The sequence below is a fragment of the Rhineura floridana genome, chromosome 20 (assembly GCF_030035675.1).
Source record: "Rhineura floridana isolate rRhiFlo1 chromosome 20, rRhiFlo1.hap2, whole genome shotgun sequence".
In the NCBI taxonomy this organism is placed as follows: domain Eukaryota; kingdom Metazoa; phylum Chordata; class Lepidosauria; order Squamata; family Rhineuridae; genus Rhineura; species Rhineura floridana.
Genome location: NC_084499.1, coordinates 5,689,164 through 5,706,000, shown reverse-complemented (window position 1 = coordinate 5,706,000; position 16,837 = coordinate 5,689,164). Strand labels below are relative to the sequence as shown.

The window sequence follows — 16,837 nt, the reverse complement described above, 5'->3', positions numbered from 1 at the left end:
TGCAAAGTCTTTCCGCAGCCGTTGGGTGTTCCTGCTGCTGCTGCTCCCTCTTACGGGGCCTGCTTCGACCCCGGGGGAAGCTCTCAGGTGTGTGTGGTTTAGGCAGCACAAGATAGGAGCAGCCTTATACTGAGTCAAATCCTTGGGCCGTCTAGCTCAGCATTGTCTGCACTGACTGGCAGTGGCTCTCCATGCTTTCCCGTCTGGAGGTGCCGCTGGGGATTGAACCTGGGACCTTCTGCATGCCAGGCAGATGCTCTTCCACTGGGTGACGTGTCTGTCTGAAGGCGGAACTTGTCGTCCAGGTGGAAGGTGACTCCTGGCTGGAGCGTGTGGCTAAGAGCATCCATCTGAGGGATGTGACGCAGAAGCATCACCGTAGCTCTCTGATGATCCTGCTGCTGCTGTTACAGGGATGGATTTATTAAATTTATTAGGCGCCCATCTGGCTGGTTCTCCAGCCACTCTGGGCGACACACAACATAAAACATACAATTCACATTAAAACCTTAAAATTCCAACAGTAACACTAAAACCTAACCCACCCCAAAGGCTTGCCTGAAGAGCCAGGCTTTCAGGGTCCGGCGGAAGCTCATCATGGGGGGGGCATGGCGGATGTCATTTGGGAGGGAATTCCATAGAGTGGGTGCCACGATTGAAAAAGCCCTCTCCCTAGTTCTCACCAGTCTAGCTGTTTTAACTGGTGGGACGGAGAGGTCTTTTGGGGCTGATCTTGTTGGGCGGCAACATTGATGATGCTGGAGGCGCTCTTCCAGATAGACTGGGCCGAAACCGTGCAGGGTTTTAAAGGTCAAAACCAACACCTTGAATTGGGCCCGGAAAGCAACTGGTAACCAGTGCAACTCCTTCAGCACTGGAGTAATGTGGTCTCAGCGGCGGCTACCCTTAATCAGGGGAGCCGCTGCATTCTGTACCAGTTGCAGCTTCCAGACAGTTTTCAAGGGTAACCCCACGTAGAGCACATTACAGTAGTCTAGGCAAGAGGAGACCAGGGCATGTACCCCCGAGGGGAGCAGATGGTTTGGAAGGTAGGGTGATGATGTGCATCAGGCCTGCTCTGCGCATTGTGTGGCGGAGTGAGGTGGCGGAGTCCTCAGCTGGTAGAGTGGAGTGTGCCTCTTCATGGCAAGAGTTGGGGAATTTCATTATTTCGTACACCTCTGTGTTGCTATTATTATTTTTAAATTCCCCACTAGTTTCAGATTAGCACATCAGGGGGAGAGTTCCTAGCCTAGTCTGACTCCAACCTGCGAGCTTCCTATTTTCTGAGGGTTTTTTCCTTTACAAAACGGAATTTTGGGAGAGAAAATCAATCCCTTCTACCACCTTCTCCATCCACTTGTGTAGGCTTGACCCATGTCTCAGGCTGGGCAAGGTCTGGATGGGAGGCTGTGCCTTGGAGCCCCATCCCAGTGAGCTTCCCAAACTAGAGATCAGGACCTAAGTGAAATGGCTAACCTCTTACATTAGGGACATGAAGTCCAGTTGTTTCCTCTTCTCTAGGGGTGAAAAAGCAGGTGGCCTTGAGTCCCAGACTGTCCTGCCCAAACACTCTGACGTCAGTCATGAACGAGGAGCTGTGCTTTTCTTTAATAGGTTTATTAAAAGATTTCGGTTCAGCTCACTTCATGAATCAACGTACTGGACACACAGGATTCTGCATCATTACTAGGCTAGACTAGGCATGACTACACTGTACTAAGATGTTGTCACAGCAACTAGACCTGCCCCCTCACCTAGCTTAAGTAAGATTGGGCAGGCACCCTACTTGCGTGAACTGAGTGCCACTGTTGGGAGCATGCTTGCACCTGAGCACTCCGCCTCAGTGGAGCCATTGGGATGTGTTGTTCTTGCCAGTGTTGGCACCTCCAAGAGCGAGGTGAGGGCAGCCGCTCTGCCTCAGCAGGACCCTCCTCATCAGACGGAGGGCGATGCACCGGGGAGGTGGCAGAGTGGGTGTGGGTAGAGAAGGGGCGTCAGGCAGGGTGGCAAATGCCTGTTTGGGCTGAGCCTTCTCGTGGGTAACTGGAGCTCCAGGGGCAGAACTGTCACTGTCCAGAGCGAGAGAGTTCTCAGAGTCCTGCGCGCCCAGCGGCTCAATGTGGGAGTCGTCAGTCCATTCAAAGTCCTCCTCTGCCGTCTCACTGCTCCACCTCCGTTCTGCTGGGCCCATGACACAGACCTCCTTCCCTGCCTTTTACTTCGCTTACAGGGGCATCTTTTCCACTAAAAGTCAGCCGAAATGGATGTCTATGTGCGTATATTAACGTGTGCAAATATTGTGCCAGCATGGGCCTGTCCCCCCCCCCAAGCCTTCTATGGGTCCAGTAAAACCTCTGCTGTCCTCTTGCACCCCCCTCCAAGCCTCCTGATGATTAACATGTTCTGGCTTTCCAGACTCCAGAAGCGACACTTGATGCACGAGAAGGAGTGTTTGATGTCCAAGCTAGTGGAGGCCGAGCTGGATGGAGCAGCAGCAGCAAAACAGATCCAGGCCTTGAAGGACACGATTGGCAAACTAAAATCTGTAAGTGCCAGGAGAGGGTTGCACAGAGCACCAGCTCTTCAACAATGGTGGCTGGGAGCATCCGAGGAGTTCTGCTGGGAGGTCTGGTGACTTGTCTGGCTCTCTTGACTGGGACAAGAGGTGGGGGAGAACGGCCTATTTCTGTGTGCGTTCCTAGGCCGTCCTGTTTAAGCTAGGTGTATACATACAGCCAAAGTGAGGCGGTAATACAGCCCTGTGCACCCGAGTGCCAGGTGTGGGTTGGAATCCCCTGAGCGCAGTTCTGCTGGGGAAATGGGCAGACTAGTGTCTCAGTTCTTTCCTCTTGCACCCCCTTGGCAATTCCCCAGAGGGTTGGCTGATGCTCTGGACCAGTGCGGGAGGTCAGAGGGGGAGTTGCTGGTTATGAGCTCTGCCCATAAACAGAAAGCCCCCCCTTCCATTCAGCGGGTCTTGACTTGTTCTCTTTCCCCCACCCACTTTTTCTTTTACTGTACTGTGCATGAAGGAGTGGGGTTTAGTCCCAACCCCTCTACCTGCTGTGCTGGGCTTTTGTTTGTAGGGAGGGGGGTTATATAGGGAGGAGGAGCCCTAGGAATATGATTCTCTGCCCCCACCTGAATCCGTCCTACCACCTTGCTCTGTGTGTGCACGGCAGACATTTGAGGGCACCATCTTTCCTACACGGATGTAACAGTTGCCTGCTGCTTTCATGAGTCATGTTCCTAAAAGGGGATAATTCTTTCTGGGCTGCCTGAGCCTGTATGGTATTACTGCATGACATGCATCCCCAAGCGATCAGGGCCGCGTGTACTACAGGGGTGGCCAACCTGGTGCCCTCCAGATGTTTTGGAGTCCCAACTCGCATCGTGCCTGACCGTTTGCCGTGCTGCTGGGTCTGATGAGAGTTGGAGTCTGCAGTAGATGTGCAATCTAACGTAGCCCACATAGCAGGGGGCATGCTCTAATGCTTTCTTGCCCACTTCTCTGAAGTCATTTTTTTTCCTTTGTGGGACTTGGGAGTGTCATCTTCTGGAGGGGCGGAGGGCAGAATGACTTGTCTTGATGGTAGCACAGGAGTTCCTGCCAAAGTAATGGTAAAGCAATCTGACATTTCTGCTGTTTGTTGGTGGAGAGTACCCCACTAGGTGAGATAAAAGGAGTGGGTGGGGTTAAATTTATGGGCTGGTTGGTCTTCCCCTTCCTCAACTTGTAACTTCTAGTGTTGTCTTCTGGTTAAGGAAGTCTTGGCCAGTTTGGAGGTACTGATGATCAATCAAATAAATTGGCATGACCCTGGCATATGAGGACAAACAGTAGTTCTGACAAAAAAAAAATTGTATTAATAATAATGCATGTCTCACAGCCTGCATCATTGTAAAAGAGGCATTCCCTGTTCTCTCTCGTACACAGTGCTGGCCCTACCGCTAGACAGGGTGAGGAAGCTGCTGTGGGTGGTGGCTGCTGGAAGGAGTGGGAGAGCAGTGGGGCTTTGGAGAATAGAGCCTTGTATGTCACGGGGCCTGATCTGCACCCCATAAACTACCCTGCTGCCTTCAAGGGTAGCAGAGGACAATGTCCTATCCCCAGCGTTGAAGTAAGATTCGTCTGCCAGTCCATTCAGCTTCTGTCAGCGAGAAATGCTGAGATGGTGCTTGCCACCTGCAGTTCTTAATTTCTTGTATTTAAAAACTTTTTTTAATAAAGTCTTCTGCTCCCTAATCAGTGGCACCTTTTTTGTGAATCGTACATCTTTAATCAATTATCTGATTGATCAGTTAATCAAGGGAAGCCAATGTGGTGCCCTCCAGTTGTTGGACTACAACTCCCATTGGTCCCAGCAAGCATGGCCAGCGTTCAGGGATGATGGAGTTGTGGTCCAGCAACACTTGGAGGGCACCACATTGGCTATCCCTGAACTAAAGTTTACAGCTCTGGTATTTCAGATCTCATTCTAGCTTAGTCGGGAATTGTAAAGCACTCTTAAAAAAATAAGTCATGGGAAACAATTTTATTAAATTCTGAGGAGCAGAAATTGTAGATTTTTCCTGCCACCCAAACCTTGCCAAGAGCTGTTAACACATGAACACAAAGTGAACAAAGCACAGTTTTGGATAGTAAATCTGATAGTCTTGGATTTGGATCTCTTCTTTCTCTCCCCGCCCCCTTCCATTTCAGGAGAAGCATATGACGTCCTCGGACGTTAACACACTTACTAGGCAAAAGGAGCTGCTGTTGCAGAAACTGAGTACTTTCGAAGACACCAATCGGACACTCCGAGACCTTCTTAGAGAGCAACACAATCGAGAGGTGAGTGAGGACTGAAACACCTGCTCTTCCATGCTAGGTTCCTGCTCTCTTTGGGCTGGATCCAAAGATCCATGTGCAAAACAAATGTTGCTAGCGCTGTTCCACAAATCTAGTGGGCTTTTGCTGGGAGGAAGGGCGGGATCTAAATCAAATCAATAAATAAATAGTGGAAGTGTTACGCCAGGACCTTGAACTTCCTCATGAGCATAGCTCACTAGAAATCCGAGTCCCCAAAAGAGAGCAGCAGGATCTTTTGCTGGAGTTAGCCGCACGTCACCCCCAGAGCATGTATAATTTTACCCTTAACCTAATAACACATACACTGAAAGTAAAATAAAGAGTGGTTTTATTAAGAGAAGGAACAAGGGAAAATATTGCAGTACACAATTGCAGTTAACAATGAGCAGCTTTCTAACTATGATTCATTCATTCTTTCAGCAACACTGGATAGACTAAAGCAAAGAGACTAGCCCTATAAACACTTTCACGTTAAGCTCACCCACACAGAAAGAAAGAAAAAGAAAGAAAAAGGCCCAGATAGTTGCATATACCTTTCCTGGAGAGTTGCTGCAACACTAAAGCTGAGAGAGAGAGACTTTCGTATCTAGCCCAGTGAGCAAAAGCTCCGCCCTTTGTAACCAGCGCCAGATTTGAAAGTTCTCACCCAAATCCATAGCTCTGAAATTGTCCCAAAGATGCTAGCGTGCGTTGTTGGAGCCCTCCAGAAGAGGAACCGCCCTCCCCTTCTCACTCCTCATGTTTTATACCTTTTCCTAACTGAACTGACCCCAAAGTAAACCCAATGTAAATGTCTCCAGGAGGATGTGGACATGATAAATAAGAACAATGAAAGAATTTAGGATAATCCTGTCAGGGAATGTGTTGTTTTTCCAGAAACCATTCCCTGAGGGATTCCCAGATAACGACTGCAATCCTGTCTCCTCCAAAGGCTTAGAAATGCACAACACCTCCTAGTTTGAAAGGAGCTCTTCTGTTTCCTCCTGAAGGCCTAGATTATCCTAAACCTTTCCTTTGTTTGAAAGGAGCGCCTATTCTTACTGGGTGAGAAATCCAAATTTCCATGGGAGTCAGGAAGTCTATACCTTCAGACATTGCAAGATATGTACTCAGAGGTCACACAGGGGCTGTTTCCCAGGAATCTTTGCTGTTGCAGGCCTTTCAAACTCTGGTTCACTGAGATGAATCAAAGATTAAAAATTCCCAATATTTGATTCCTCATAACAGAAGAGTTTGCGCCAGTGCTATTATGGGTAGATTCCTATCTGGTTCTCAGAATCTTCTGCTTATGCAAGAGGAATTGCATCCTTAGGTACACAGGAAGCTGCCTTGTACTGAGTAAACTCATTGGTCCACCTAGCTCAGTTTTGTCTGTCCCAAGGGCAGCTATTGGGGTGTCCTCTAGATGTTGTTGGACCAGCTCCTGACAGCCCCGGACAAGTGGTTTTGAGCACCACCCAGATTTTTGTTGTTGTTGTTGGACTGCATTTCCCATCATCCTTGCCTATTGCCTGTGCTGTCTTGGTCTGATGGGAGTTGGAGTCTTAACAACTTCTAGATGGAGCCATACTGGCTATCTTGGGTTACGATTCATACATGGGACATTGTATACTTTCCCCCCAGGGATATCCACCTCGATTTTTCCATAGGGTCCCTAAAATGACCTAGGTAGCCCTTTTCCTGTTCCAAATGTTTTTCTAACTGCTCTTCTGTGATTTTATGGCTTCTTACCTCTTTGCGGTGTTGGACGTTATGCTTTTGCATGATGTTTTAGTTTTTTCTTTAGTTTCTATATTTGTAAACTGCCTTGGAAGCTTCTTAATCCAAAGGGCTGCCTTTTAATGTCCGTAATAGTAATAATATACACTTAAGGTCACTTTTCTAACTTATTTCTGGAATGTTTAGTGTATTACGTAAGTTTGGTTTTGCATCGGGGACAGATGCACGTTCCTATGTGGGATACAAGGCTATGGTTTTCTCTTTGGGTACAGAAGTTGAAGAACCCACCTTTTAGGAAGCGAAAATATAATCGCTTGGCAAATACTGAACCTGTGGGAAAATGGACAGGGTTAAAAAAAAAATCTTCCATGAATCCTGTTGATTTCTCTCGCTTTCTGCAGAAAGACTCTCAAAAGTTGGCTGAACAGCAGACGACCCTAATGAAGAGGCTGACAGACGCTGATGCAGAGAAAGCGGTAAATATATACCAGGGGTTTACTCTGCATGTTTCTTGCCAGCATATTGAAAAGACTTAGTCTTTTGTTTCAAGAACAAAATATTTTCTGCCAGGGGACAATCTGCTGTTCTTGGAACAGGGAAGCCAAGGCATAAAGGTGTGACCCAAGCATTAATTCTCTGATGAGGGGGTGCCACTTTTGGGACAGCTCTGCCTCAGTTCCCCAATCTATAAAGTGGGAACAATAATCCACCACTTAGGGCTGTTATAAGCACAGTTAAGAATATAAGAAGAGCCTGCTGAATCAGGCCAGTGGCCCATCTAGTCCAGCGTCCGATGGTCAGCCAAATGCCTGTGGGAAGCCAGCAATCAGGACCTGACCACAACCGCAGTCGTCTGACTTTGAGATTTTCAGCAACTCATGTTCAGAGGCATAGTGCCTGCTGTGGTGGAGATAGAACCTAGCCATTGTGGCTAGTAGCCATTAATAGCCTTATTCTCCGTGAACTTGTGGCCATCACTGCTTCTTGTGGGAGCAAAATCCCCAAGTTTAGCTATGCATCGTGTGAAGTAGTACATTGAATCTGGAATCTTCCATTAACAGAATGGCCACAAGTTCTAGTATTAAGAGAGGAGGAGAAAAGCCTCTCCCAGTCCCCTTTCTCCAAATCTTGTACAATTTTACATGCTTCTATTTTGTCATCTCTTACTCGCCTTTTCTTTAAACAGAAAAGCCCCAAATGCTGTAACTGTTCCTCATAATACCTTAAGGACCACCTGATTCCTTTAGAGCTTGGAAGCAATTCGTTATAAGTAATGAATTACTTGTAATTCATTACTTTTTTGAGGAATGATTTGATTGTAATAGAACTAGGAGTAATTTTATTACTTTTGTGGAGTAATTGTAATGTTTCCAGCATTACTTTTGGGCATTACTTTGGGGGGGGGAGCAGGAGAAGTCTTCTGTCCTCTGATTTGTGGACAAAAATCATGTACCTCAAACTGGGCTTCTGTGCAGCGTTGCTCTTCCCTCATGCTCTGTGGGTGGGTAGGAGGCGACAAGAGGAGATGGAGAGTGAGATGGGGTGGAGTGGAGAAAACAATTGTTTTAAAAAAATGGATGGTGGTGGTGAAGAATGGAGTGGAGGGAGAAAGGAGCTGGAAGGCAAGAATGTGGATAAAGGAGAAGGAGGCAGCAGCAGAATGGAGATAAAGAACTGTGGGGCTGAGAGACAGACTGTGTTTGCACTTGGCACACAAAGTGGCCTCCACCACCCTCTCTGGCTACTGTGCTGCATTTGCAGTATTTTAACTTTTTTGCATCTCGGGGAAATGTTTGCTTGGGTGAGTATCCCTTAGTTGGTGGCAGGGCAGGGTGTGGGAGGTGGTTAAGTGAGAGAGGTTATGCTTGTTGGCTGAGGGGGGGTTGCACTTGGTTTGACGTGCAAATATCCGAGTAGTGGCCTCTGCTTCCCTCCCCACCTCCCTTACCAGCGGAGAGATCACCATTGCTATCTTATGGATAAAAAGAATTATTCTACTACCTCTGTATGTGTGTGTTTATTTTTAATGTTGTTTTAGGCTACTTAGATGTGCAGCAGCCAAGGCCAGTACCTTGTAGGCATTTTTTAAAGTAACTGAAATGTAATTGTAGTGATTACTTTTGAGGAAAAATAAAGTAATCAAGTTACTTTCAGAGCAATTGTAATTGTAACGGTAATTACTACTTTTTGGGGCCATGTAATTGTAACGGTAACATTACTTTTTAAAAGTAATCTTCCAAGCTCTGGATTCCTTCTACTCTGCCTTGATCACTGAGGTCTTCTCATGGGGTGCTGTTGGTGGTCCTCCACTCCCTGAGGTTTTGCTGGCATTTACCAGATGCCAAGTCTTCACCGTGGCTGGCCCTGCCCTGTGGAACTCCTTGCCAATAGAAGCTCAGCAGGAGGCATCCCTGCTTGTTTTTAGATGTCTTCTAAAAATGTATTACTTAAACAGGGCTTTAAAATGTGAGGTTTTTTGCCAATCAGCAGTTACTGATATGATTGTTTTTATTGTAATACTGTATTTTTAGGCTGTATATCACCTTACTATTTTAGATGAAAATATGGTTGTAAATACTTTAAATAAATAAATAGGCAAATTTGTACACTGCTTTTTGTGAGCAGTCCCCAAAGAAAAAGAATCTTTGTTCACAACTGCATCTTCATGAGACTCTTAAGAACCGGTGTCTGAGTTTGCTCACTTTCCCATTCCTTCTTCTATTGATTCTTACAGGTGCAGGAAACCTTTGGCCCTCCAGATGTTGCTGAACTACAACTCGCATCAGCCTCAGCAAGCATGGCCAATGGCCAGGGATGATGGGAGTTGTCGTTCAGCAACATCTGGAGGGCCAAAGGTTCCCCACACCTGGTTTATTACATTGTAAGCCAGCAGTTAAGGTAGTATTGTGAATAAGTGAAAAAAGTTACTTGCCTGCCCCTCCTTTTTTTTACTAGCTTGCTTTTTTGTGTGGGAGGGAAGGGATAGAGAATGTGACCCCACCAGCAGCATTTCTGTGCTGGGCACAGAGGAAGAGGAAGTACTCTGACCCTTCTCTTCTACCTGCCCACCTGCTGGGCTGCATATTCCTTCTGACCTATAAGTACCAGGCTAGTACTTGAAGAGGAATGAGGCTGGGACTGCCTAGTTGGCAACAGTACTCCATGCTGTGGTAACTTCCAGACTGGATTATTGCAATGTACTGTACGTGGGGCTGTCCCTGAAGACGACTCGGAAACTTCAACGGGTCCAAAATGCATCGGCAGATTATTGGCTGGGGTTCCTTTTAGGACTCGTATAGTCCCTGTTCTGAAACAGTTGCATTAGTTGCCAGTTTGGTTCGAGGCCCAATTTAAGGTGCTCACGTTAGTATTTAAAGCCCTAAATGACTTATGCTCCAAATACCTGAAAGAAAAGACCGCCTCCTTCCCTACAGACCTTCTCGGGTGTTAAGACCAGCAGAGGGAGCCTTCTTGGTATTCTGGCACCCTCAGACTTTGGTGCTGGTGAGGGTTGGGAGTCCAGCAACCTCTGGAGGGCCCTGTGTTGGCAACCGCTGCTATAGGATAATGTGGTATTGTCTAGCTTTGATGTTTTGTTAACAGAGATCCCAACACTAATCCAGTAGTTTATGGCATCTAGAATCTCAGCCTTTACGAACCATTGGGTCCCCAGATGATGATGGACTACAGTTCCCATCATTCCTGACCATTGGCCATGCTGGCTGGGGCTGATGGGAGTTGTAGTCCAACACCACCTGGGGGACCAAAGATTGGGTAAGGCTGGTCTAGCTATCAGACTCATCAGCTCAGATTTTCTATGCGCATCTTCTTTCTCTCCACATAGCCTCCAAAATTCTGCTTTTTTCTTATATTTCGAATGGGTTTACACATTTACACATTGCAGTCTAATGTTCCATAAATGACACAATTCTCTTTAACCCAGAATAATTATTCCAGTACATAATAAAGGAATGTTTTTTTGAAGGTGAAAATGCCATTTCATATAACCTGCCCATTTTCCTGTAGATCAGAGTGGGGGACCTCTGAGCAAGAGGGACACAACGTTCTCGGGGCATGTCAGTTGTGGGGTGGGACCAGAGACACCCCCACCCCTCTCCATCGAGGCGAGCAAGAGGTGTTATCCAGAGACACTTTTCAGCCAGGCAGAAGCACTCAAGAAGTGTCATGGGGCACGGCCTGTGGGCCAGATAGATCGCCCTGGAGAGCTGCATTTGAACCCTGCCCCCAGGGCTGAGGTTTCTGACTTGTGTTGCATTCATTTAATTCATGCATGCAATTTCCAATGTATCCAAATTCTAATAGTTGGAATTGTGGAAGTGTGTGATTTTGTGTGTCTTGTTTGTTTTTGCAGCTATTATTAAAAAAGCTACAAGAGAAAGAAAAGGAAGTTGATGATCTAATGATTCAGATACAGACAGAAAAGGTAAAACGTTCCTGAGACATTTTGTGCTATGAGTAAAAGTCCTGGTTAAGTGGCTACCTGGTTACCTGACTTCAGAGTGAAATTCGAGGGTGTGGGAGGAGGGTTGGAGAAGCTGAACTTCGTCTTGTGCATCTGTGTTTCTCCCGCCCCCAATTTTAGGACCAAGCAAAGACAGCATCTGAACTCTCCAAATCCATGGAAGCTGTGAGGGGACACCTGCAGGCACAGCTGCGCAATAAAGAAGCTGAGAATCACCGCCTGGAGATCCAAATCCGGGTAGAGCACCTTGTGATGTTCTTGAGTGGCAGAGGACTGGTGCAACACAGTCAGCCAGATGAGGTGGTACAGTGGACTCTGTCACTTCAAACTGCAGGTGGGGGGAATACCATTTTTTTTAATGCTCCCCTATTTACAGTGCTTTACAAAAGTACTCGGACCCCCTGACTAATGCTCTCATGTTACTGAATTACAAATGGTACATTGTAATTTCATTCTCTATGATATTTTATTTTGAAACACTGACACTCAAAATCAATTATTGTAAGGTGACACTGGTTTTAAATTGGGAAATGTTTGTAAGAAACATAAAAAACTGAAATATGTTGCTTGTATAAGTATTCAACCACCACAAATTAATATTTGGTAGAGTCACCTTTCACTGCAATAACAGCTTTAGGTCTTTTGGGGTAGGTATGTACCAGCTTTGCACAGTGTTGGAGGGATTTTTGGCCCATTCTTCTTGACAGATTCGCTTCGGGTCGTTCAAGTTGGCTGGATGTCGCTTGTGGACCGCAATTTTCAAAGAGCGCCACATATTCTCAATGGGATTGAGATCAGAATTTTCACTGGGCCACTGTTGGACACTCACCTTTTTGTTCTTGAGCCACTCCAATGTTGGTTTGGTCTCGTGCTTGGGATCATTGTCCTGCTGAAAAGTGAATTTCCTCCCAAGCTTCAGTTTTTTAGTGGATTGAAGCAGGTTCTCTTGCAGTGCTTCCCTGTATTTTTTCCATTCTTCCTTCAGTTTTAACAAGATCCCCAGTTCCTGCTGATGAGAAGCATCATGACAGCATGACACCATACTTCACTGTAGGGATGGTGTGTCTTGAGGCATGGGCAGTGTTAGGTTTGCGCCACACATTGCGCTTTGAGTTTTGGCCAAAAAGCTCTATCTTGGTCTCATCTGACCACAAAACTATTTCCCATATTGCAGCTGGGGCACTCTCATGTTTTCTGGCAAACTCCAGACATGCTTTCAGATGGTCCTTTTTGAGTAACAGCTTTCTTGCCACCCTTCCATACAGGAGCAGCTTCCACTTTCTGATTATTGATCCAGCTGTGCTCACCGGGACATCCAAACACTTGGATATTATTTTATACCCTTTTCCTAATCTGTGCATTTGTATTCCATTATCTTTCACTTCTGTAGAATACTCTTTGGTCTTCATTTCCCTTCATATCCACAGCTTGACCAATGATCCTTCAACATTGGGGTTTTTATCCTGACAACGTGACAGCTACTTTAATGGTTCACAGGTTGAGGCCAATGGTAAGGTAATTGTGTCCTCGACAGGGCAATTTCTTTCATCTGTGTAAACTGGGAGCTTCCATAACACAGGGGTTGAATACTTATGCAAGCAACATGTTTTAGTTTTTTGAGTTTCTTATAAACATTTCCCAACATAAAACCAATGTCACCTTACAGTAATTGATTTTGAGTTTCAGTGTTTCAAAATAAAATACCATACAGAATGAAATTACAATGTACCATTTGTAATTCAGTAATATGAGAGTATTGGTCAGGGGTCCGAATACTTCTGCAAGGCACTGTATATTTATTTAAATTGGTGCATTAAGGAGAAGGATATGCAAAAGTTTTCTCCTTGATGTGCTCATTTGCTATATTCTGGGGGCTTTTATCATAGGAGCGCATTAAAAAGAAAAATGATTCTCCTCTCCTCCGCAGCAGTCTGAAGTGGTACAGTTCCTTTGGCCATCTTATAAATCTTTCAAACAGCTGGTATAGCACAGTGGGGAGGAGAGCCTGGCTGGGAGTCCAAAGTCTGCAAGTTCAAATCCCCACTCGTGTCGCCTGGGTGTCAAGGGCCAGCTAAAGATCACCCCACAGTGAGTGGCTCAGGGGTTACATGCCCTGCCACCTGTGCAGCTGTGGGCAAGCAGCATAGTCCCAAGGAGCCCAGTTGCCCCCCAGCTGGCAGTTGCGGACAAGGAAAGGGCTGGCTTGTGCAGCTGTGGCAAGCTGAGCAGGCCCTAGCCAGCTGGGGAGGACTAGCCTCAGAGGGAGGCAATGGTAAACCCCTTCTGAATACCGCTTACCATGAACACCCTGTTCATAGGATGGCCATCAGGATCGACTTGAAGGCAGTCCATTTCCATTTCATAAATCTTTCACCTCATTTTATTGCATGTTTAGACTAGGCCTGAGTTCGACTAAATAGATCGTGGTGGGAGCGCAGGGAGATGGTACCGGTTCACACGCAGAATTCTGGCTTGTTCTGCAAACGGGAAAGTTACATAATTCCAGCAGAGGCATGCTTCTCTTTAGATGAATAGAAGTGGTTGTGGAAGCAACTTTCCGTGGACTGTTGAGCTCCAATTTGAGTCCTAGACTTCACGTGTAGTGCACCCAGAAATAAATTCCAAAACCTGAATTTTACCTATTTATTTCAATTTGCACGCCACTTTTCCACACAAATGTGGAATAACAATTTAATGCTAATTCATTTCAAAGCATATTGTGACAATCCAAATAAATAATTCATTTTGATAGTACGGATGTCATAACATGTTTAAATTTTGCAGCATCTTTCATGGCATTCATTTCTTCATGTGATCTAAGTTTTGCCCAAGCTATAGAAGCACTGCCTTCTTTTACTGGAAGTGGCAGCGTCTCGGCTGTTGAACAAGGAAATGATTTTTGATGACGGCTTTTGCAGAACTTGTACTTGACAGCTCCTGCTAGTCAGGAGTCTGTCAACTCTGTCCTTCAGATGCTGGGGGGGGGGCTGATACGTGAGGCATTGCAATGTTGAGAAGGACCATTGCTTTCATTCTGTATCAACTTGAGACGCTTTGGCCATTCTGTGCTCACTTACCTGGGAGTAAGCACATTGAACACTGGGACTTACATCTGAGTAAGCGCGCATAGGATTGTGTTGTTAGCTTCTCCCTGTTCCCTGTTGTTGATGTATTGAGCTCTGAGCAATTATTTTGAAGTAGGTTTGCAATCCAATTAAAGCAATGTTAAATCAATTAATCATATTCCCACATGGGTAGAAACAATTCTTCTGAAGCTAAAAGCACATTAGCTTTTGAGATGTTTGTCTTGTCACAGATATCCTATTAAAAGATGCTTTCTCTCCTTCATGTGAGAAAAAGGGAACTGTTTGCCACCTTAGTTTTCATGCATTAAAAATAGCACTTAAAAAAAATTGCCCAGCTAAGTCAGTGGCTCTCCAGGGTTTCACTGTAGAACAAAGATGGGGGAGCCTTTCGGCCTTCAGATGTTGCTGAACTCCAGACTCTCATCACCCCTAACCATGGGCCATGCTGGCTGAGGCTGATGGGAGTTGGAGTTTAACAGCATCCAGGCAGCCAAAGGTTTCCTATCCCTGGTGTAGGACAATGCTGAGCTCGTTGAGCCGTTGGTCTCACTCAGTAAATAGCAGCAGGGCTGGTGCCAGGCATGCCAGAACCCTTGGGCACAGCCTGCCCCAGCACACATGCATGCACACCTCACCTACCTCTCCCTGTGGATCGCGGAAGGGAGCAGTACCCACCCACCCTAAGGAGGGGCCCTTCTGGGGCCTCTTGGGACCTAGGGGCCCTCAGCCCTCTGACGCCGGCCCTGAATAGCAGCTTCCTATGTTGATGCTTCCTGTTCTCTAAGATAACTCCTTCTCACCTCTGTTTGAGCTTGTGATTCTCCGCTGCCAAACCCCCAAGGAATCCAGTAAGTCATTTTGGGTCTTCAGGTTTATTAAATGTGTGTATTGCTTGTGACTAAAGTCCTGAGGTGATATACAAACAAGCAGAAAAATGCATTGACAAAATTACCTTGCCCTCTTAAAAAAGCAACATATTGATGACAGATTTATTTATTTATTTATTTATTTATTTATTATTTGATTTATATCCCACCCTTCCAGCCCAGGGCAGCAAACAGAAGTGCTAAAAACACATCAAAACATCATACACCCTGAAATACACCAAAACAACTTTAAAAATATTTTTTAGAAAAAGCTTTTACAACATCTTTTAAAAAGGGTTAAAAAACATATTGTTTTTTAAAAAAAACATATTAAAAAGCAATTCCAACACAGACGCAGGCTGGGATAGGTCTCAACTTAAAAGTCTTGTTGAAAGAGGAAAGCCTTCAAAAGGCCCCGAAAAGATAACTGCTGCTTCCTCCTGCTGGGAGGAAGGGCAGGATATAAACCAAACAAACAAACAAATAAATAACAGAGATGGTGCCTGTCTAATAATGTTTAAGGGGAGGGAGTTCCAAAGGGCAGGTGCCACAACGCTAAAGGTCTGCTTCCTATGTTGTGCAGAATGGACCTCCTGATAAGATGGTATCTGCAGGAGGCCCTCACCTGCAGAGCGCAGTGATCAACTGGGTATATAAGGGGTAAGACTGTCTTTCAGGTATTCTGGTCCCGAGCTGTATAGGGCTTTGTACACCAAAACTAGAACCTTGAACTTGGCCCGGTAGCAAATGGGCAGATTTAATAATATAATACCATGTAATTTAGGTCAGAAACCCAGGGAGCGGGGAGAGAAGCAAACAAAAACTTAATTGGTGGCACAGCATTGGTTGTGCATCTCTTCCAGCCTCTTGTCCCAGACACTGGTTTGCACCAGATCCTTCAGGTGGACGCTAGAGATGATGATGCAGTGCAGGATGAGTAACTTTTGCTAGTGGGGATAAATGTGAAGAAAGGGCTGAAGCACATATCTTGCTTCAGTTCTCTGCGTGAGACAGATGGGGGACTGTGACATAATTTTTTCTAGACTTGTGGCAAGTATAGGGGTGGCCCAAGACATTTCCCTATGTTGCTTTGCTCTGGTCTCATTGGGGTGGGGGGCGTAGAGTTGGTCTTTGGCTGCCTGAACACAAAGAATTGCTTCCTGGGCCCTGATTGCCATCTGCCTGCTTTGCTTCCAGAATCTGGAGCGTGTTGCAGCTCAGCATAAAGCGGAAGTGGAGAACATCATGGAACAGCTGAAGGAACTGAAGTTGAAGACCGAACGCGACAAGGACGCCCTGAAGAAAGCGATAAAGGCACAGAAAGAGCGAGCGGAGCGCAGCGAGGAGTACGCCGAACAACTGAACGTCCAGCTAGCAGAAAAGGTGATGGTTGCTCTGGTAGTCCCCACAGAAGGGCATTCCTTACTGCTGGGCCACAGTTATGGAGTGATCTCCCCAACCCATCTCTTCTTGTGTTTGAGGACACTGGGAATAAAAAGTGAAGTCGCAGCTATGTCTCTCTAATATTTATTGGCTACTTGTCAGAGGTGATTCAAAGCAGGCAAAAAGGAGGGAGGGGGGAATCCAGGTCCACAAGTTCCGAGGCCGCCTTTCCCAACCAGTGTGCCTCCAGCTGTTGTTGGACCACAACTCCCATCAGCCTCAGCCAGCATTGCCAGTGGGTGAGGCTGATGGGAGTTGTGGTCCAACAACATCTGGAGGCACAGCGGTTGGGAAAAGCTGGTTGGAGAGGAGCACGCTTTCAAACTATTGGTCTCTTGAACAGTCTGAATAACAGAGCTCTGTCATTCTGCTTGAAGCTCTGCTG

At 46.2% G+C, this 16,837-nt stretch overlaps 1 protein-coding gene across 2 annotated transcripts in view; it reads left to right on the top strand.

Moving 5' to 3' along the window:
- The window catches only part of ODF2 (outer dense fiber of sperm tails 2), a 61,198-nt gene that overhangs the window by 16,102 nt on the left and 28,259 nt on the right, over nucleotides 1-16,837 (top strand). For both annotated transcript variants that reach the window (XM_061604020.1, XM_061604021.1), the window contains exons 6-11: nucleotides 2,419-2,548; nucleotides 4,706-4,837; nucleotides 6,976-7,050; nucleotides 10,947-11,018; nucleotides 11,178-11,294; nucleotides 16,207-16,392. In XM_061604020.1, coding sequence (XP_061460004.1) covers nucleotides 2,419-2,548; nucleotides 4,706-4,837; nucleotides 6,976-7,050; nucleotides 10,947-11,018; nucleotides 11,178-11,294; nucleotides 16,207-16,392 — 712 coding nt within the window. The remainder of the gene's footprint in view (nucleotides 1-2,418; nucleotides 2,549-4,705; nucleotides 4,838-6,975; nucleotides 7,051-10,946; nucleotides 11,019-11,177; nucleotides 11,295-16,206; nucleotides 16,393-16,837) is intronic.